At 53.5% G+C, this 20,618-nt stretch overlaps 1 protein-coding gene across 9 annotated transcripts in view; it reads left to right on the top strand.

Annotated features, from left to right (window-relative positions):
* The first annotated feature begins 477 nt into the window (after positions 1-477).
* The window catches only part of SHROOM2 (shroom family member 2), a 42,807-nt gene continuing 22,666 nt past the window's right edge, over positions 478-20,618 (top strand). For 2 of the 9 annotated variants that reach the window (XM_023745440.1, XM_023745444.1), the window contains exons 1-5: positions 478-544; positions 669-820; positions 12,042-12,173; positions 15,286-17,662; positions 20,011-20,108. In XM_023745440.1, coding sequence (XP_023601208.1) covers positions 497-544; positions 669-820; positions 12,042-12,173; positions 15,286-17,662; positions 20,011-20,108 — 2,807 coding nt within the window. In that variant the 5' untranslated portion in view covers positions 478-496. Of the gene's footprint in view, positions 821-12,041; positions 12,174-15,285; positions 17,663-20,010; positions 20,109-20,618 lie in introns of all 9 variants that reach the window. The other 7 variants (XR_002826581.1, XM_023745441.1, XR_002826580.1 and 4 more) reach the window with 5 other exon arrangements.

The raw sequence follows: 20,618 nt of genomic DNA, 5'->3' as shown, positions 1-20,618 counted from the left end.
TAAAAGAAAGCAGTCTGGCAGTCCCTCAAATGCTCACCGTAATTTCCATAGAGCCCAGCACTTCCACTCCTAGCTGTGTACCGAAGGGAAGGGAAGACACATATACAGAAGCTTGGACACGGTGTTCCTAGCAGCATACAGCCCACATAAAAAAAACAGCTTGCCTGGTCGGTGTGGCCCAGCTGGTTGACCATTGTCCCATGTACCAGGAGGTCACGGTCTTCAATTCTCGGTCAAGGGCACATACCTGGGTTTCAGGTTCAATCCCTGGCCCAGGTTGGGGCACCTGCAGGAGGCAGCAATTGATGTGAGAATCAATGTTTCTCTCTCCCTCTCCTTCTCCCTCCTCCCTCCCTCCCTCCCTCCCACTTTCTCTAAAAATCAATGGAAAATTACCCTCAGGTGAGGACTAACAACAACAAAAAAGATGAGTCACTGTTCTTGGTTGTGTGTGTTCCTGAGCGTTCCACGCCCGCATCCAGCAGAGGCGGCCCGCATGGAAGCAGGGCGGCCTCAGGGCCCAGATGGCCGCTTTCCCCCCTCGGTAGTGTGGAGGCCGGTCCTCGGGCCTGCGGGCGGGCAGCCCAGGTCACGGCTGTGCTCCTGGCCGCATTCTGGGCACTGGTTTGCTCATGCGGGAGGCTCACTGGATGGCTTCTTCGTTGCAGGTTGAAGAAGGAAGCAAAGCTGCAGCGGTGGACAAGTTACTGGCAGGAGACGAGATCGTGGGCATCAATGACATCGGCCTCTCGGGGTTCAGACAGGAAGCGATTTGCCTGGTGAAGGGGTCCCATAAGACCCTGAAGCTGGTGGTAAAAAGGTAAGACCCGGACCTCATGTTGTGTTAACCAAGATACACGGAATGGAGTAGAACAGCAAGCTGTGACGCCTGACTTAAATTGTGTATGTGTGCGCGCGCGTGTGTGCGTGCGTGCGTGTGTGCGTGTGTGTGTGTGTGTGTGTGCGTGCGCACACGTGTGCATATAGGATTGTTATCTCTTGGCCAAGGATGAATTAAGCATCACAAATGTTGAAAGATCCCTTTTATGACTACTGACTGTTTATTTTGATTTATTAAGTGAATTTGAATAGTCGTGTCTCTTTGGCAATGTGTAGATTATTTTTTTGGCAGCGAAAAAAAACTCTGCTTTTGTTCCAAATGAGCAGTGTGGTTGCCTGCTGCTTACACAAGGCGGCAGGCTGCTGGGCTTTGCGCTGAAGATAGTGTGGCTGCAGGTAGACTTAGCCGAGCGATGGTGATGATGGTAACGGAAGCTTGACCCTCCGAGGTAAGACTGGTTAGAAACCATCTCTGGGCTCATTGCCCAGCTCCAGTGTGACTGGGGGCCCCTCCACTTCTCTCTCCCATATTGTCTCTGTGGTGGGGCTGCCAGAGCCCCCTACACACGGAGCCAGCTCGTTGGCTTACTGCGGGGACCTGCCAGCTTGGTGCAGGCGAATTCTGGGCTGCTTCCTATAGTGCTCGGTGCACAAGGGCACGTGCAGGACTTGGGCTGATGGAGTGAAATTGCTTTGAACTGCACCTGGGTGTGTGTCGCTGGGGGATCTGATGTGTGTCACTGGGACACTGCCTCCAGGGTGCTCATTCATAAAACCTGTGAGTGTGACCCTGGCCAGCCCACAGGCAGCAGCAAATCAAATGGACACTCGTTGTGGGACAAAATCAGGAGGCAAGAATATTGTCGCCATGGCATCTAACAAGGTAAAATAAAATATCGGTCAATGTCAGGTCGTATTCCAGGGTTCAAAAAACAGATGTACAATAGCAAAGTTGGTTTAGAAGAAGCAGAGGCAAAGAGTGGAAAATTGGATGAAAGCACAGATTGGCGGTTCCTCAAGTGAGAAGCGTACGTAGGAAGCAGGCGTGTCAAAAGATGGTTAGGAATCCAAGTTTACTTAAAAGCCGGACACTAGGTTTTGTCTCTCAGGTTATCTAATAGAATAGCAGGGCCCCCTGGTGGTGAGATGTGGGCAAACAAGGGCTTGTTTGATAGGATGCTGATTAGATTACAAATTAGACAGCTTTCTTGGTGAGCAGCTTGGCAACACGTTTCAAAAAGCATATCTTGGGCCCTGACCGGTTTGGCTCAGTGGATAGACGATAGAGCGTCGGCCTGTGGACTGAAGGGTCCCGGGTTCGATTCCGGTCAAGGGCATGTACCTTGGTTGCGGGCACATCCCCAGTAGGGGGTGTGCAGGAGGCAGCTGATCGATGTTTCTCGCTCATCGATGTTTCTAACTCTCTATCCTTCTCCCTTCCTCTCTGTAAAAAATCAATTATATATATATATATATATATATATATATATATATATATATATGGCATATCTTGGAACCAGAATTTCATTTCTGGGGTCCTAGACATTCAGCAAAGGGAAATGACCCCTGCTGGCGAATGCTGGCATTACAAGTGTGTGCCCGCGTGCACTGACGTGGAAGGGTGCCCTGGAAGTCCAGGTGAGTGGAACACATACGTGTATTTATAGATACTTCCCATTTTTAAAAAAAGTTTTAAATTTCTAATTGTGGTAAAATAGACATAAATTTACCATCTTAACAATTTTTAAATCTGTTCAGCAACATATTCTATTTTTTAAAAATATTTTAAATTGAGTTTTAGAGAGAGAAGAAGAGGGAGAGAGAGAGAAACATGGATCGGCTGCCTCCGGCATGCCCCCTACTGGGGATCGAACCCAGAATGGAATCCGCAACCTTTCGGTGCAGGGGACAACACCTGACCAAGTGAGCCACACCGGCCAGGGCGTATTACTTTTATAACAGCAAAAAATATCGAGATCCTGCATTTAAACAATTGTTTTATTTTTAAAATTTTTTAATGTTTTATTGATTTTAGAGGTTGATGGTGGGGAGAGAGAGAGAGAGACAGAAATATCGATGTGAGAGAGATGGAACCAGCAACCTGGGTATGTACGGGTTGATGCTCCAACTAACTGAGCCATACCTGCCAGGGCGCAGCCCCTGCATTTTTAAAGAGGAGAGGCTTGCCCGGCCAGCGTTGGCTCAGTGGTTGAGTATCCACTTAGGAACCAGGAGGTCACGGTTCAATTCCTGGTCAGCGCACATGCCCAGGTTAGGGACTTGATCCCCAATAGGGGGCGTGCAGGAGGCAATGATTCTCTCTCATCATTGATATTTCTCTCTCTCTCCCTCTCCCTTCTTCTCTGAAATCAATAAAAATATATTTAAAAAAGAATGTTAAAAAAAAAAAAAGAAAGTGGAGAGGCCTTTGGGGTTGGGTGTGCCTGCGCTCCCAGGAGTCAGCAGGAGGCTGTCCCAGCAGCTGCCCATGTGGCATCTTTCTGTTTGGGGCAGTCCCCAGCCGGGTTTGTTTATTGCGAACAAACAAGAAGAATGACTCTTGGGGGGTGGATTGGCCTCCCGGCTACAATGGGCTCTTAGAGTAGCTCTTTACTCCTTGTAGTTTGTTTGGTTCTCTGTGAATGTGACAGGTGACAAATGGTTTTATTGTTTAAGTGGGCATTTCTGCCACTGTGAGTGAGGTCGGCAGAGTTCCAGAGCTTAGCAGCTCGTTTTTGAACTAGAGGAACGTATTAAGGATATAAAAACAGACCATCAAAAAAAATAAAAACAGATCATCTCGCCTGGCCAGCGCGGCTGTTGGTTGAGCGTTGTCGTGCGCACCAAAAGGCGGCTGGTTCGATTCCTGGTCAAGGGCACGTACTCCCTCCCTTCCTCTCTCTGAAAAGCAACGGGAGAAAAAATCCTCTTGTGAGGATTAACAAAAAAGAACAAGCGGCTACTTTATAAAAAGGCGCTGTGTCAATCATCCACAAACACGGCAACATAGATTCCCTTCCCCAAGAGTATGGCCAGATAATAAATGAGCCGACTCAAGCCTTGTTTATGAATCTGATGTAGCTACCTGCCCACCTGAGGAGCCCCGAGAAGGCGGCCTTTCTGATACAGACGGAAATCAGGTTAGGGTGCCAAGCGCTGAGCATGGCCAGGCCGGAAGTGTTTGTTCTGGGGAATGGGGTGTGTGCACCTCCATATAAAACATACCCCTGGTGCCCGGCCCGCGGGGCTCAGTGGTTGAGCGTCCGCCTATGAACCAGGAGGTTATGGTTCAATTCCCATCAAGGGCACATGCCCGGGTTGTGGGCTGGATCCCCAGTAGGGGGCGCGCAGGAGGCAGCTGATCCATGATGCTCTCTCATCATTGATATTTCTCTCTCTCTCCCTTCCTCTCTGAAATCAATAAAAAATATATTAAGAAAATAAATAGAAAATAAAACCTGCCCCTGGTTTGGTAAGTAGAACGGGAATGGTGGTCCGTGCACGGACCCCTCCCGCGGGGACAGCTGCTGTGTGCCCGACCTGCAGGTTGTTTGGTTTCAGGGGGCGTGGGGAGCGGGCACCGGCCCCAGGATAGGGTTGCGGAGGCCGGTGTTGCAAAGCCGCGGCGTCCTGTTTCACGGGCCTGGGCAGCGCCTATCTTGTCATCATGGAGAAGCCGGGCTGGGGGCGAAGCGAGGAGACACAGGATCGCTATCTGCCCCGCCAAGTGTCTTTCCCAGACGGGTGAGAATGGCACTTCCTTTCCCGAGCAGTGTCGCTGGGAACAAAGGACTGTAACCGGAGTCCCCGCCAAGCGCACATATGTTCTCCTTCGGGATGCCCAGGCGGTGCCCGGGCCAGTGGGGAGTGGTGGGGCTTCTGCCCAGCTGTCAATCAACCGCCAGGCCCGCGGGAGAGGCTGAGCAGCAAGCTTGCGCCTTGCCCTTCCTCCAGGCACTTGCTGTTCCCTCTGCTCCTCCTCGCAGGAACGTTCCGGGCGGATGTGGTAACCTTTTCCTTGTGTTTCTCTCGGGTTGTCACCTGCACTTGCACTGTTTTCCTGGGTGTCCAGGCCACACCCCGGAGATCCTGGTGGACACTTCTGGATCGGCCCCAGGCCATTTTGCTGGTGGTGCTGCCGCTGGCTTAAGCAGATGTGCTTGGAAAGGGGTAGGACCAGAAACGGGGTCACCTGCGAGTTGTCCTGATGAGCGTGGCCAGGAGATAAGCCCCTCACAGGGGCGGGAGCGGCTCGCTGCGGCTAGGGCTGTCACTGTGCCCTGCGTGGACAGCGCTGGGGCAGTCTCCATTTTTCTCACTTCAGAGGCAAAGTACCATAAATTCAGCTCCCCAAAAGTACATATGCTTTTATTTTTTTATTTTTATTTTTATTTTTTTTTATATATTTTATTGATTTTTTTACAGAGAGGAAGGGAGAGAGATAGAGAGTTAGAAACATCGATGAGAGAGAAACATCGATCAGCCGCCTCCTGCACATCTCCTACAGGGGATGTGCCCGCAACCCAGGTACATGCCCTTGACCGGAATCGAACCTGGGACTTTTCAGTCCGCAGGCCGACGCTCTATCCACTGAGCCAAACCGGTTTCGGCTATGCTTTTATTTTTTATTTTATTTTATTTTTAATCCTCACCCGAGGATATTTTTCCATTACTTTTTAGAGAGAGTGAAAGAGAGAGGGAGAGACAGAGAGAAATATCGATGTAAAGAGAAACACATCGATTGGTTGCCTCCTGCACACCCTGACCAGGACCCAGGCTGGGGAGGAGCCTGCAACCGAGGTACATGCCCTTGACTGGAATCGAACCCCGGACCCTTTGGTCCACAGGCCGATGCTCTAAACACTGACCCAAACTGGCTAGGGCTCAAAAAGTACATACAATTTTAATCACCTTGGAAAACTTTCTTTTAAATATGCCATAAGTCATTTTCTAAAGCTTGTCAGTACTGTCCTAGTCCTTCCGGTTGATATGGTGACATTCGTTTTGTTTACAACGAAGGCTGCCTGCCACCTCATCATGAATCTTACTCTTGTTCCAGCCGGTGTAGCCAGCCCTTTGGCCAAATTACCCATAGGGTTGACTCATGTCACTTCCTGCCTCCGCTGGCAGCCTTAAACCGCTTTGTGACTCTGATTGCGTCCGCTAAGCCCGCATTCGGCAGGGGATTAGCACCCCGGGAGGAGGATCCTAGCCGCAGCTGTGGGGTCAGCCAGGCTGGCTGGCAGGTGATGCATTTGAAGAAAGGAGGCTTCCCATCCAGGGACAGCCCCTGACCTTGCTGGGAGCACGTTTCTTACAACACGCCTTGGTCTCGGTGTCGCTGCCTGGCAGTGAATTCCGCACGAGGCAGCATTGTGCCTGCCCCCTGCCCCGGCTCCCTGGCGCTGTCTGAGCAGGTCGCTCTGCGTGGGGCCCACCGTGGGGGTTCCGGAAGCAGCTCCGTGCACCGATGCGGCTGGAGGACCGGGATCGCTAGGATGTCCGCAGGTTGTGTCCCCTCCCCACTGTCCCCTTTCGAGGGCTCTTCCTGGGACAGAACAGTGGTTTATTTATATTTTTCCAAATATATTTATATTGATTTCAGAGAAGAAGGGGGAGAGAGAGAGAGAAACATCCATGATGAGAGAGAATCATGGATCGGCCGCCTCCTGCACACCCCCCACTGGGGATCGACCCCGCAACCTGGGCATGTGTCCTGACCGGGAATTGAACTGTGACCTCCTGGATCATAGGTCGATGCTCAACCACTGAGCCACGCCAGGCGGGCGGGACGGTGTTTATTCTGAAGGAGGGTGTGTGTCTTACTGGGACGCTGGTGGGTGTTGGCAAAACCCGGTGCTTTGAGAGGGTGGCCTGAAGCCCTTTCTTCAAGTTTCAGGGGCAAGTTTCTATTTTTTGAGCATTTTGGAGGTTAGGGCCAGTGGCTGCTGTGCCTGTTTTATCGTTGAAACAGAGTAGAGCCAGAGGTTTGTGCTGAATAGACACCCTGACTTGTTGGGGTGTTCTCATTATCGTGTGTTTTAAAAAAAAATCTATGATAATAAAAGCATAATATGCTAATTAGACTGGATGTCCTTCTGGACGTCCTTCCTTCCAGACAAAGCCGCAGCGGGCGGGGGCTGAGGCAGAGGTGGCAGAGGCCCCCCTGGCCACTGCAGCTGTGGCAGCGGGTGGGGCCCGGGGCCAAGGCCCTTGCATGAATTTCGTGCATCAGGCTCTAGTTGAGATATAAGGGACATGTTAGTTTCAGGTGTACAGTGCAATGATTCAGTATATGTACATATTGCAAAATGATCACAGTAGGTCGTTAACATTGGTCACCACGCATAGTCATAAATACTTTTCTTGTGAGGAGAACAGTATCACTTTTATTAAAATCAGGAGGGAAAAAAGATCAGATTTGTTTTATTTTGGGAAAAGTCACTTCTGCTCAGAATTCGACGTCAGGTATGGCGTAAGCTCCTAATCAGATGACTGTCTAATTACGTGAGAATGTTTCATATTCTATGTCACGTTGAGACGGGTAGAAAGATGTTTTTCATTGCAAGGCAGGCGAGCGATGCTTATAAGATTTACTTTACAAACATTGATGGTCTCTAATGTATTAAGACGCAGCAGATGTTTCCCTTATTTTATTTCCTGTTCTTATAGATAAGGCTCATCGGGCCTGCTGCTAATCCTTAGGTCCCCTTATAATTTGTTATGTTAATGGTCGCACTTTTGAGTGTCCTGAGTTTTTGTTTTTTTAAATATATTTTTATTGATATCAGAGACAAAGGAAGTGGGAGAGAGATATAGAAGCATCAATGATGAGAGAGAATCATGGATCGGCTGCCTCCTGCACGCCCCACACTGGGGATTGAGCCCGCAACCCGGGCTTGTGCCCTGACTGGGAATCGAACTGTGACCTCTTGATTCATAGGTTGACGCTCAAACACCGAGCCACACCGGCCGGCTGTCCTGCGTTTCTTTGGCGGGGAGTGCGCTGTGCCTTTAAGACAGTCAGGGGTTTGGACACAGCCTTCGGAGATGGCCTTTGTTCCTTCCTTCCCAGCGAGCAGGTGTCGTGATGGAAAGAGTATAAAAGTTCCCGGGAAGAGCTCGAGTCATTTGGTCTGCCCAGTTCTGCCTGTGCTCGTTATGGGCCGCGGTCTCCTGCTAAAGCAGCCAGAGCCGTGCCCGGGCCCTGCTCCGGCAGAGGGGGTGCCCGCCTCACCTCGAGGGGCTTTTGTTTCCAGGCAGCTCTGAAGTCTTGGATCAGTTCCACCGCCTTGGGGGTTTTATCTTCCCTGCGCCTCCTGGTTGTGCGGGCAGGACTGCAGGTTCTGTTGGGCATGATGCCCGTCCACAAGATGGCACCGTGTGACCACTGCTGGGGCAGAGGACTCTGCCGGGCGTCTCCCCAGATGCTGCCAGGGCTGACTGTGTCTCGTATTAAATATATGTAATCATGTATAGAGTGCCCTGCCCTGGGTTTTATACATGCATGTAACGCGTTAGAAGCACTCCAGGCAAGCCGTTAAGCTCATGCCATTAGGAGCTGACAGCTGACAGAGGGGAGGAGGAGGGGGGACCAGGGGAGGAGGGAGAAGGGGGTTGAAGGGAGGAGGGAAGAGGGGGGACCAGGGGAGGTTGGGGGAAGGAGGGGAGGAAGGGGGTTGAAAGAAGGAAGAGAGGAGGGAGGAAGGAGGGAAGGAGAAGAGGAGGAGGGGGAACCACGGGGGAGGAGGGGGGAGAGAGGGAAGAAGGGGGGAGTGGAAGAGGGGGACCAGGGGAGGAGGAGGGCAAGTGGAGGAGGGGGGAGGAGAGAGGGGGGCGGGTGGGGAACCAGGGAGGAGGAGGGGCAACCAGGGGGGAGGGGCACGCAGAACTCAGCAATCTTTCCCAAGGACAAGATCATTGAGCTGTTGTTAGGCCCACGTCAGCGATTCCAGGGCCTCCCAAAGGCAATGGCAGAGGGGACTCAACAAAAGGGGAGTGTAGGGAAGGGGTGACGAGGTGGCTTGGGCTAGACAGCGATGGTGAACCTTTTGAGCTCGGCGTGTCAGCATTTTGAAAAACCCTAACTTAACTCTGGTGCCATGTCACATATAGAAATTTTTTGATATTTGCAACCATAGTAAAACAAAGACTTATATTTTTGATATTTATTTTATATATTTAAATGCCATTTAACAAAGAAAAATCAACCAAAAAAATGAGTTTGCGTGTCACCTCTGACACGCGTGTCATAGGTTCGCCATCACTGGGCTAGACAGTGCTTCTCAGGCTTGGGCCTGCGTCTGAATTGCCAGGACGGCTTGTGCCAGCAGCCCAAGCCCTTGCCCAGATAATGCCCACGGGGCTGGCCAAGGAGTACGCTCACAACCCCGGGCCGGAAGCCAGGGCACTGGGAGCCCAGCTTCCCTCTGTGGACGCTGGGAGCCGCTGAAGGTTCTGGAGTGAGGGGCAGAGCTGGCGAGCAGAGCGGGGAGGTGGGGACACACAGACAGATGGGAGGGCTGCTGAGGACCTGGGCTCCCAGAGGCTTGGCAGGCACCGAGGGCAGCGGCTGGCTTGGAGCGGGTTCATTCGGGGCCTGTTGGGCGGTGCTCCTTATGGCTTTGTTCCACGCATGTGCACATCCCAGTGTCCACCAGGCGTGCCGGGGCCAAGTCCCCGCCCCCCACACTGACGACCTTGGCCTCTCAGCCAGCCTGTCCTCTCCTGTCAGACCCGCCAAGTTCATGGGGATAAATGCAGACCTTGTTTATTTTGTGAGGCTGTGCCCATTTGCTGTGTTTGAAAAGGTTAGAAAAATAATCCAGCACTCTTTTTTTTGAGGGGAAGGAGGGAGTTCTGCTTTTTATATGAATGAACTATTTCATTGAGGCACTTATTCAGTTGCCCTTTAAAAATGAATTTTGGTATCTACATCTGTTGATCTTAACTTTGAGTGATAGCCTAGCATTGTTTGTATTTGTTATATAAACCCTGTCCCTTCAAAACAAAACAAAACACAGCACTACCTAGCATATAAAATTATTATTTTTTGAATATATTTTTATTGACTTCAGGGAAAAAGGAAGAGAGAGAGAGAGAGAGAGAAACATCAATGATAAGAGAGAATTATGGATCGGCTGCCTCCTGCATGCCCCCTACTTTGGATCGAGCCCGCAGCCCGGGCATGTGCCCTGACCAGGAATCAAACCCTGACCTCCTGGTTCATTGGTCCATGCTCAACCACTGAGCCACGCCGATGAGGCTAAAATTATTATTTTTTAAATTAAATTTATTGGGTTGACATTGGCCAATAAAATTATATAGGTTTCAAGTATACAATTCTATGGTACATCATCTGTATGTTGCCTTTACGCCTACCACTCAAAGTCGCATTGTCTTCCGTCACCATATATTTGACCCACTTAAAGTTAGTTTTAAAAGTTGAAGTGAATTTAGATTAATCTTGGTGTGCAATTCGGGGGAAAGGTTTCACGGGACCCTCGTCATAATGAATAGTTTTATCTGAGAAACCAGGGAAGCTGGTGGGAATAATCAGGGCCACAGCTTTTCAGTGATGATGAAAGGAATGTTCGTGCTGATTAAAGATGATATTTGGGCCCTGGCTGGTGTAGTTCAGTGGACAGAGCGTGGGACTTAGGACTGAAGGGTCCTGGATTCGATTCCGGTCCAGGGCACGTACCTCGGTTGCAGGCTCAATCCCTGGCCCTGGGTGAGGTGTGTGCAGGAGGCAGCCAATCGATGTGTGTCTCTCACATCGATGTTTCTCTCTCTCTGTCTCTCCCCCTCCCTTCCACTCTCTGTAAAAGTCAGTGGAAAAATATCCTCAGGAGAGGATTAACAGTAAAAAGAAAAAAAAGATCTTACATCTGCTCTTGCCATTCACTCCTGCTGCATGGGTGGGTGTGAGCTGGACCTGAGGGATAGGGACTGAGGCCCCAGGTGGCACCAGCACACTCTGTGCCCAGACTTCCTACCCAGCGTCCTCACTGGATGGTCACTGAGTGACTGGCACGCGGGTGCTGAGCGGCCTTGTCTCTTATCGTCACAGATGTACCCGTTTCAGGCCGCAGGTGCCTGCGGACAAGCAACCGGAACCTTCTCTGATCCCAAATAGGTTCATTGTGCCCCAGGAAGTTCACAGGCCTGGACAAAAGCACGCCTACTCCAGGCAAATGTCCCTGTCCCCTAACCCTTCCCACTGGGTTTCACTTGTTTATTCTTTTTATATATCTTTATTGATTTCAGAGAGGAGGGGAGAGGGAGAGAGAGAGAAACATCAATGATGAGAGAGAATCATGGATTTGCTGTCTCCTGTACGCCCCCGGGCATGTGCCCTGACCAGGAATTGATCGAACCATGACCTCCTGGTTCATAGGTTGACGCTCCATTCTCAGCCACCGGCCCGGGCTGTTTATCTGTGTGTTATCTTTCTAGAAGGAAGGACATCATGGCCCAGTAACCCCAGCCATGCCTGAGGCATTCCAGAGTGTAATGTCCCAGAGGATAAGGCACACGCCCCTCCTCCTCCCCCCAGTCTTCCTTTTCTCTCTGCCTCTGTTTTGATCAGTCTAGTCAATTTCCTTTATTAACTAGCTGTGAAGGTCTGGAGATGAGAGAAGTGATGGATATTGTAGGCCAGAGAAAGCCATCTGAAACGGACACTCACAGGGCCAGGACCTTCCTTATGAGGATCTTGAGAAATGCCATGAGGTACAGTCTTGGTCTTACAACCCCTTTACTTCTGCGGCGCGAAGAATCCGTCTGTTTTTGGTTTTAGTTCGTGGAAAACTGTTGTAAAGTCCACACTGCCCGTGTTCTGCCACCAAGGGGGTTTAGGTTGTACATGCTTTCTGGTTTTTCCTTTAATCTTCTTTCTTGCATAATGTTGTTTCTTTTTAAAAATATATCTTTATTTATTTCAGAGAGGGAGAGAGAGATAGGCATGTGCCCTGACCGGGAATCGAACTGTGACCTCCTGGTTCATGGGTCGACGCTCAACCCCTGAGCCATGCCAGCCGGGCATCAACAGACATTTAGAAAGCGCGCTTGTGCCCAGGGACGGCGGCAGCACCTGGACACGGTGCTATGCATCAAGTAGAAGTCGCTGTGACTCTTTGGCCGCCTCGGCATGACCATGTCCTGTGTGCAGTCCCTGAGTCGCATGCGCTCTCTTTCAGGAGGAACGAGCTGAGCTGGAGGCCCCACTCCTGGCACGCCACCAAGTTCTCCGACAGCCACCCCGAGACGCCCACCTGCCAGCTGTCCTCCGCCGGCGCCTGCCCGTCCTGGCACGGCCGACACCACGCCAGGTAGGCGCGCTGCCCGCACCATGGGAGGTGTGACTCTGCAAACACGCCTAGCCTCCCAGCCCCGTCGGCACAGCGCCTTCCTTGAGTTTAGAATGATTTTGTTTTTCTGATGAGAAAAAGCCACGGACACACCACTGCTGCGGGACTCTCGCAATGTACTCGCCCTGCAGGCACCTGTGCAACAGTTGAAAACAAAAGCTCGGGCACCACGGCCAGGACGGATGATTTGCTTTCCTGTTTAGCGGATGAATCAAGAGCCCGGGGCTGAGTTCCTCTGGGCCACTGGGCCGGTGGTTCGAGCCGCCCTGTGCCCACAGCCACGCCCGTCTTGGGAGATGTTTACGCGCAGGTTGAGGCCGCAGCTGCGTGGGTCGGGCAGGTGTATTTTGCAGAAGCTCCCCCAGGTGCTGCCGTGGAGGGGGGGAAGCCAGGGGCTTCCCAGCCCACATGCCAGGGCGGCTGCCAGCCTTGAGCCCACGGAGTGTGAGACGGGAGGTGGCGGCGGAAGGCCAGTGGGAGGGGAAGTGCTAGTCGACCTGGCCTACCTGGAACCTGCGTTTCACGGCCGGAGGGCCAGCGCCCGGGGAGCACGTGACACACCATGGTGGTGGGGGCTTAGAGAGGCTCCTGCTAGTCACAGGGCACTGACTGGTCCCCTCAGGTTAGTGGCCAATGTCCTCTCTGGTGTCCCATTAGAAGGATGACAGTAATAGCAAATAGTGTGGACTTTATGTGTGTGCATGGGTGTGTGCATGTGCATGCATGTCTACCCGTGCATGCTCAAATGTGTATCTATGTGCATTTATGTGTGCATGCATCCATCTCTGCACACATGTGTGTCTACGTGTGTATTTTATGCATAGGTGTGCACGCATGTGTGAGCACATGCACATCAGCACACATGGGTATCTATGTGTGTGGTTTATGCATGTAGGTGCATGCATTCATGCCATCACGTGTATATATGCATATATGTGCATGGGTGCACACACGTGTAAGTTTGCATGCATATCTGTACACATGTGTGTCTGTGCAAACATTTGTTTATGCACGTGTGCATGCATATCTGCATCCATGTGCGTACACATGTGAATGTGCCTGCACATCTGCACACATGTCTGTCTACGTGTACATGTGTTTGTGCATATGTTAGTATATGCATGTGTATGTATGTTTGTACCTATATGTGTGTGTGTTTGGGGCTAAGGTAACCATGTCAAAATCAATATTTGGCTGATAGTACTAGTCTGCTGTGAAATTGCAAAGTCCTCACGTGAAGGGAAGGCAATACGTGTCCAATGTGTATTAGTTCTCCAGCTCTTCACAGTGACAGAGATGGTGGTAATGGGAGCCTAGGGTATTTTTGAAAAACCACAGATTTTCACGGAAGTCTTCCCACACAGCTGACAAGCGGGCCTTTCTGTCATCTTTGAGCTGACTGGCTGGAATAGGCGCTCCGTGAGGCCCAGGTGGTGGTTTCTTGATGAAGAAGCAGGCGTGCTGCTCACATCTGCGTGGGAATAATCCTTACACGTTATTGACATCTCCTGGGACGTAGGTTCCCATGGGAAAGTCACCTCAGGGTGCTGGCAGGAAGGTGGGCAGGAGCGGACTCGGTTTCTGACAGGCTACCTGGTGTCCTCGAGGAAGGGGTGGGCGACGCCAGCCTCTCTCCCCCAGGTGACTTAGCCATTCACTGCGTGTCGTTTTGCTGCTCACGCGGGTTCCTCTCTCATCATGGTTCTCCCCAGACCTAAAGCAGCCACAGGTGTTTGTTTGTTGGTTGGTTTTTTGTTTGTCTGTTTTGGGTTTTGATTGTTTTAATGTTGGAGCGGGAACCCGCTCTGTTGAGCTTTACTGAGAGCGTCTAACATGCGTGGACAGTTCCCCCGTGGAGAGCGTTAGGCCTCACAGGAGAATTGATTCCTGAGTTGACCACATAGCTCCTTGCGTGTAACACACCTGATGTTTCGTTTCCTGCTCTTAGACCCCATCCGAGTTCGGAACCTGTATTCTGGCCACTCAGGTGCAGTTCTAATGAGCCCTGCACGGTTTGATCAGGTACCTGAACCCGCAGCGGTCGGTGGCACGGATAAAGCCTGTCACCTGAGTTGTCTCATCTACCAGGTGTCCTATGGGCGGCGAGTTGACACTGCTATTACTCCTTTTTAAAAAATAATGTTTTGTTAATCCTCACCCGAGGATATTTTTTCAATTGATTTTTGAGAGAGAGAGAGAGAAAAAAAAAGAGAGAGAGAGACATCAATGTGAGTGAGACACATCAATTGGTTGCCTCCTGCATGTGCCCCAACTGGGGCTGGGGATCGAACCTGCAACCCAGGTATGTGCCCTTGACCAGGAATGGAACCCATGATCCTTCGGTGTACGGGCCAAGGATTTAACCATTGAACCACATGGGCCAGGGCTGTGCTATTCTTACTTTAATAGCTGGGGTTAGGAAAGGAATGTTCTGAACTTTCCCTTTTAATTTTAAAACTGTTCTCCTTTGATTGCTTTTCTGTTCAAAATCAATAATAAAATCACTTCATACGCTAAACCAGGGGTCCATGGCGTGTTCCGTAGAGGTCAGAGGGTGACTATTTAAACGGGGTCCACAGTGTGTCCAGTGGAGGTCAGAGGGTGACTGCTTGAACCAGAGGCCCTCAGTGTGTCCTGTGGACGGCAGAGGGCGACTGTTTCAGAGTCTGTGTCCAGGGCTGTTGCGGCCACTCACGTCCAGCTGGAAAGCAGCCACAGACCGTGTCAGCAAGGGGCTGTGACCCTTCCCACCTGTGAACACTGGGACTTGCACTTCGTGTCATTTTCATGGTCTTGTCATATTCTTTTTTAAAAGTATGTTTTTATTGATTTCAGAGAGAGGAGGGGAGAGGGAGAGAGAGAGACAATCAATGATGAGAGAGAATCTTGATCGGCTGCCTCCTGCACACCCCACACTGGGGATCAAGCCCACAACCCGGGCATGTGCGCTGACCGCGAATCAAACCATGACTTCCTGGTTCATAGGTTGACACTCAACCACTGAGCCATGCTGGCCGGGCCTGCAGTGACTCGATTCTAATGCAAGCTCTCCCTCTGCTTCTCGCCTTCCCAGCGCCTCCTCCCAGGATCTGTCGGGTGTGTGGGAGCCGACGAGCCTGCAGCGCACCTCGGACCACTTCAGCTCTCTGGGCAGCGTGGACAGCCTGGACCAGCCCTCCCAGCCCTCGCCCTCCGGCCGCCTCTCGGCCGCCAAGTCCAGCGGCAGCATCGACCACCTGGGCGGCCCGAGCAAGCGGGACTCGGCGTATGGCTCGTTCTGCACCAGCTCCAGCACGCCCGACCACACCCTGCCCAAGGCCGATGCCTCGTCCACGGACAACATCCTCTACAAAGTGGGCCTGTGGGAGGCGTCACGGCCAGGTGGCCGGCAGGACCCTCAGGGCCTAGAGGAGAGGCCCGGAGGCTTCCCCCCCAGGGGCCCCCTGGACAGCAGCAGGAGCCCCCGGCCAGAGGACGTGCCCGAGCCCAAGCTGGCCACGTCGGGGCGGTCCAGCTTTGGGCCCATCTGGCACGTTCCCGATAAGAAGAGGGCACCTCCTTCCCCCCCGCCACCGCCGCCCCCTCTGCGCAGTGACAGCTTCGCCGCCACCAAGAGCCACGAGAAGGCCCAGGGCCCTTCATTCCCCGAGGCGGCCACCGCGCAGCACTTTCCTGGCCTGAGCCGGGCTCAGTCCCAGGGCGACTGGAGGGCAGAGCCCGCCGATCCGCAGCGGAAGCTGGCACGCCCTGGTGAGCGGAGGCGGCCGGAGAGCTCGGGCTGTGCAGCGGCTGCCCCCCTGGACTGCGGGTGGCCGTCCAACCCTGGCGCCCCCAGCCGGCTCCACGCCTCTCTGTCCAGCACCGACGTGCGTTTCCCGCCATCTGCCCACGCGTGCCAGCATCAGCGCCAGTGCAGCGACGAGAGCCCCTTCCTCCACGAGGGCCTCAGGGCTGCCGTGGTGCCCAGGGGGCAGCCGCGTGGCACCCTCGCTGGGGCCCTGCAGGAGGCCCCCGCCCACAGCTTCCAGGACGCCAGCCCCACCCCGGCCAGGCAGCCCAGTGCTGCCGACCGGAAGGGGGACAGCGCTGGGCAGAGCCACCACCACTCCGTGGCCACCAGACAGGGCCCCCAGGGAGGCGCACAGGCGGCTCAGCCCCGGGACAGCTGCTGGCGCTGCAGCTCCCCTCTGGGGGCCCATGCTTGTCCTGCCACACACCCGGCGGGCCAGAAGCCACGCTGTCACCCCCCTCAGCACCAGGAGTCCCTGGACGCCCACAAGGGGGAGCGGGGCGACCCAGGGGACAGAGGATTGGAGGAGCCACAGAGAGCCCCGCCACGGCGACAGAGCCGGCGTGCAGAGAGTCGGCCGCCGGGGAGAGCGGCCAAGATCTCGGCCCACGGGACGCCCCTGCTGCACTCGCTGACCCGGGATGGGCCCCGGCCCGAGGACGGCCTGGAGGGCGGCAGGGAGAGGCCAGCGCCCTTCGATGCCCAGGTGGGCAAAGCCACCCGGAGGAGCGACCGCTTCTCCACCACCCTCCGCAACGAGATCCAGCTGCGGCGCGCCCGGCTGCAGAAGAGCAAGAGCTCCGTGGCGCTGGCGGCGCCCGCCGAGGCCGCTGGGGAGGCCGGCAGCTGGCGGGGGGCTCTGGGGGGGCCTGCCCCGGGAGCTCCATTGCTGGGCACCTACAAGGACCACCTGAAGGAGGCCCAGGCCCGCGTCCTGCGGGCCACGTCATTTAAGCGCCGCGACTTGGACCCCAGCCCAGCGGACCGTTATGCAGCGTCCCGGGAACCCAGGGCCGGGGACCACCGCCCAGATCTCGATGCCGCCCCCCAGGGGGTGGGCCCGGCCAGGCCACCCTCATCCGGAGGGGGCCCGTCCCACGTGGCCCGCATTGGGGGCCGGAAGCGGTTCACGGTGGAGCAGAAACTGAAGTCGTACTCGGAGCCGGAGAAGATGAATGAGGTGGGGCTCTCGGGGGATCACTGCCCCCGCCAGCACTCCGAGGACACCGTGGGGACGTTCGCCGACAGGTGGAAGTTTTTCGAGGAGACCAGCAGGCTGGTTCCGCAGAGGCCCAGGTCGAGGCAGGCGCTCCCTGGGGTCCCGAAGGAGAAGCCGGACAGGCCGCGGGCCACGCGCCTCGGGGACCAGGGCGCCGAGCCTCGGCCCCAGGACAGGGCCCGCACCACCTCCTTTGGAGAAAACGCCGATGGTCCCAGGAAAGCAGGAAGGACCGGGAAATCGGAACCGCCCCAGAGGCTCGGGACCTTTGCAGAGTATCAAGCCTCTTGGAGGAAACAGAGCAAAGGCCCGGAAGCCAGGGGCTCGGGGAGGTACCACTCAGCTGACGACATCCTGGACGTGGGCCTGGACCAACAGGAGAGGCTGCAGTATGTTCACGAGAGGTCACGGTCATCGCCCTCCACAGACCTCTACAAACAGGTGAGTGGTACACTCGGGCAAGCTCATGGTCGCCCCCACTGCTGTCTTTTATTTTAAAAATTTTTTATTGAATTCAGAGAGGAAGGGAGAGGGAGAGAGAAAAACATCAGTGATGAGAGAGAATCATCAATCGGCTGCCTCCTGTATGCTCCCCACTGGGAATTGAACCCGCAACCTGGGCATATGCCCTGACCGGGAATCAAACTCTGACCTCCTGGTTCATAGGTCGATGCTCAACCACTGAGCCATGCCGGCCGGGCTGGACCGCTGTCTTAGGGACCTATAGGGCTCCCCCCAAATATAATGGGCCAGCGCCAGCATGATTTGCATCCACTCATTGCAGCATCGATGGTGCTGTTTTAGCATCCATTTGTGTGAAAGGGATCTGGGGCGACCTCGGCTTGTTCACGGTGGTTTTAGGTGTCGTGATTCACCCACAGCGGGGGTCCCCAGCCCCTCTCTGGCTGCAGCTGTCTCCCTCTCCCTCAGCAGCTTGTCTCTGCCTTATTTCCGAGCAAAGAACTTGGGGGAAACTGTAGAAAATGACAAGTTGTCCTCTGAAATGAAGAGTGGTTTTTAAACGTGGGTGGCATTTAATCATTTAATATTTTTATTTATTTTTGATTTTTTGATTTTTTAAATATATTTCTTTATTGATTTCAGAGAGAGAGGGAGAGAGAGAGAGAGAAACATCAATGATGTGAGAGAAACATTGATCGGCTGCCTCCTGCACGCCCCCTACTGGGGATCGAGCCCACAACCCGGGCATGTGCCCTTGGCCGGAATCGAACCTGGGACCCTTCAGTCCGCAGCCGATGCTCTATCCACTGAGCCAAACCGGCCAGGGCTAATCATTTAATATTTTTAGTATCTGTTCTTTTTAGTAATTTTCCCCCAAAATATTTTTAAAGATTGCTCTCAGGCAAATGTAATTAAAAAGCCATGCAGCCCTGATCAGTGAGGCTCAGCTAGTTGAGCATCGTCCCGTGCACCAAAAAGATCGCTGGTTCGATTTCTGGTCAGGGCACATGCCCAGGTTGTGGGTTTAGTCCCTGGCTGGGGTGCAAACAGGAGGCAACCAATCTGTTTCTCTCTCACATCGATGTCTCTCTCTCTCTCTCTCTCTCTCTCTCTCTCTCTCTCCCTCTCTCCCCATTCCTCTATCTCTGAAATCAATAAAAACATTTTTTTAAAGGCATTGCATCATGACACTATTGCACTATTTTTTTAAGGTAAGAGTTTTGATGGTCAAAGTTGAGGTCAAGTTTCTAGCAAGCTGCATATCTGTGTCCATACTTCGACACCAATAGTTTCTCTCTCCCTCTCTCTGCTTTTTCTGCCTCAAACCTGTACTTGTATATGTCCAGGAACAGATTTCCTGCAGCACCAGGTGCAGTTTCTTTTTAAAAGAACCAGCAGTAAAGCCTGGCTGGTGTGGCTCAGTGGTTGAGCATCAACCTATGAACCAAGAGGTCACGGTTCAATTTTGGGTCAGAGCACATGCCCAGGTTGTGGGCTCGATCCCAAGTAGGGGACATGGGGGAGGCAGCCAATCGATGATTCTCTCTCATCATGGCTGTTTCTCTCTCTCTCTCCCTCTTCCTGCCTCTCTGAAATCAATAACAATATATTTTTAAAAAGAGAACTGCAGTAGGATATCGCACAGCATTCAGGGTGTGTGTGTGTGTGTGGAGAGACTGGGTTCTGGAAGGCCGGGGACTTCGGGAGCGTGTGTTTCTGCCCTGGAGGTGCCCTGGCCTGCAGCCCGCACAGCGTGACCCGTGAGAAGTCCCTGCTCGCTCAGTCAGGAGACGAGGATCCCATAGGCTGGCAAGTCCTGGGCTCGAGGCTTCGCCCCAGTGAGTCAGGACCAGCCGGTTGGGGTTTTTTGGCCAGTGTGCCCCGCGGCGTTACAGCCCTCGTGTAGGAGTTCTGCTTCCTGCCCAGGACTGCGGTGGACGTGGGTCTGATGTGTTTTTTAAAAATATATTTTTATTGACTTCAGAGAGGAAGGGAAAGGGAGAGAGAGAAACATCAGTGATGAGGGAGAATCACTGATTGGCTGCCTCCTGCACGCTCCCCGACTGGGGATTGAGCCTGCAACCGGGGCATGTGCCCTTGACCAGAATCGAACCTGGGACCCTTCAGTCTGCAGGCCAACGTTCTACCTACTGAGCCAAACCGGCCAGGGCGGTCTGATGGGGTTTTGGTGCAGCTCTGAGGAGGGCGAGCTCGGTGTGGGGACCAGCCCGCAGGCTCGCAGGGCGCACCCACAGTGAGGGTTGGTAATAATGGATGTCTGGGAGAAGGCGGCCGATGACTCGGTCTCCCTGTGCTGCCCGTGGCAGGAGGCGCCCATCGAGCCGAGGCGACAAGCGGAGGACCCTGGCGAGCACAGAGAACATCCCTCCACAGTCCCGGCCGAGGATGGGGGTCCCGCCCCGAGGTAGGCAAACTTGGGGAGGGGTGACAAAGATGGCTTCTGGGGTGTGTGTTTCTTTATGGTGGTGAACGCCTGGCTAAACAGGGTTGGGCATCTGGGTTTGTCCAAACCTGAAGGGGCTGCTAACTGGGCGATCCAGTGTCCCCCGGGTGGGAGGGCGTCCCAAGGCAGGGATGCCCTCGAATGCCATCATGGTATTTTTGGTTCTGAAAAGGGCTGCTGTGTTTTCCGTACAGGGAGGTGCTTTTTTGCTAATAGAAGAGGAAACCCCCCGTGGGGCCGAGCGCCAATGAAGATGCCTTTCCTCTGGCCAGCCCGCTGGGGGGGGCATTTAGTAAGACGAGTGCACAAGCTGGGGGTGCTGGGCGAAGTCAGAGTTGCTCGGAGGGTTGTCAGTCAGAAAAGGAGCAGGGCGAGCCTCTCTGATGGGATGTATTTTTATTTTAACTTTTAAATAATTGTATTGACTTCAGACGGCAAGGAGACGGAGAGCTGAGAGAGAGAGAGAGAGAG

This window comes from Myotis lucifugus, unplaced genomic scaffold, assembly GCF_000147115.1.
Source record: "Myotis lucifugus unplaced genomic scaffold, Myoluc2.0 scaffold_542, whole genome shotgun sequence".
NCBI classification, from domain to species: domain Eukaryota; kingdom Metazoa; phylum Chordata; class Mammalia; order Chiroptera; family Vespertilionidae; genus Myotis; species Myotis lucifugus.
The sequence above is the reverse complement of the archived record's forward strand: the minus strand, read 5'-3'. Positions and strand labels throughout refer to the sequence as shown.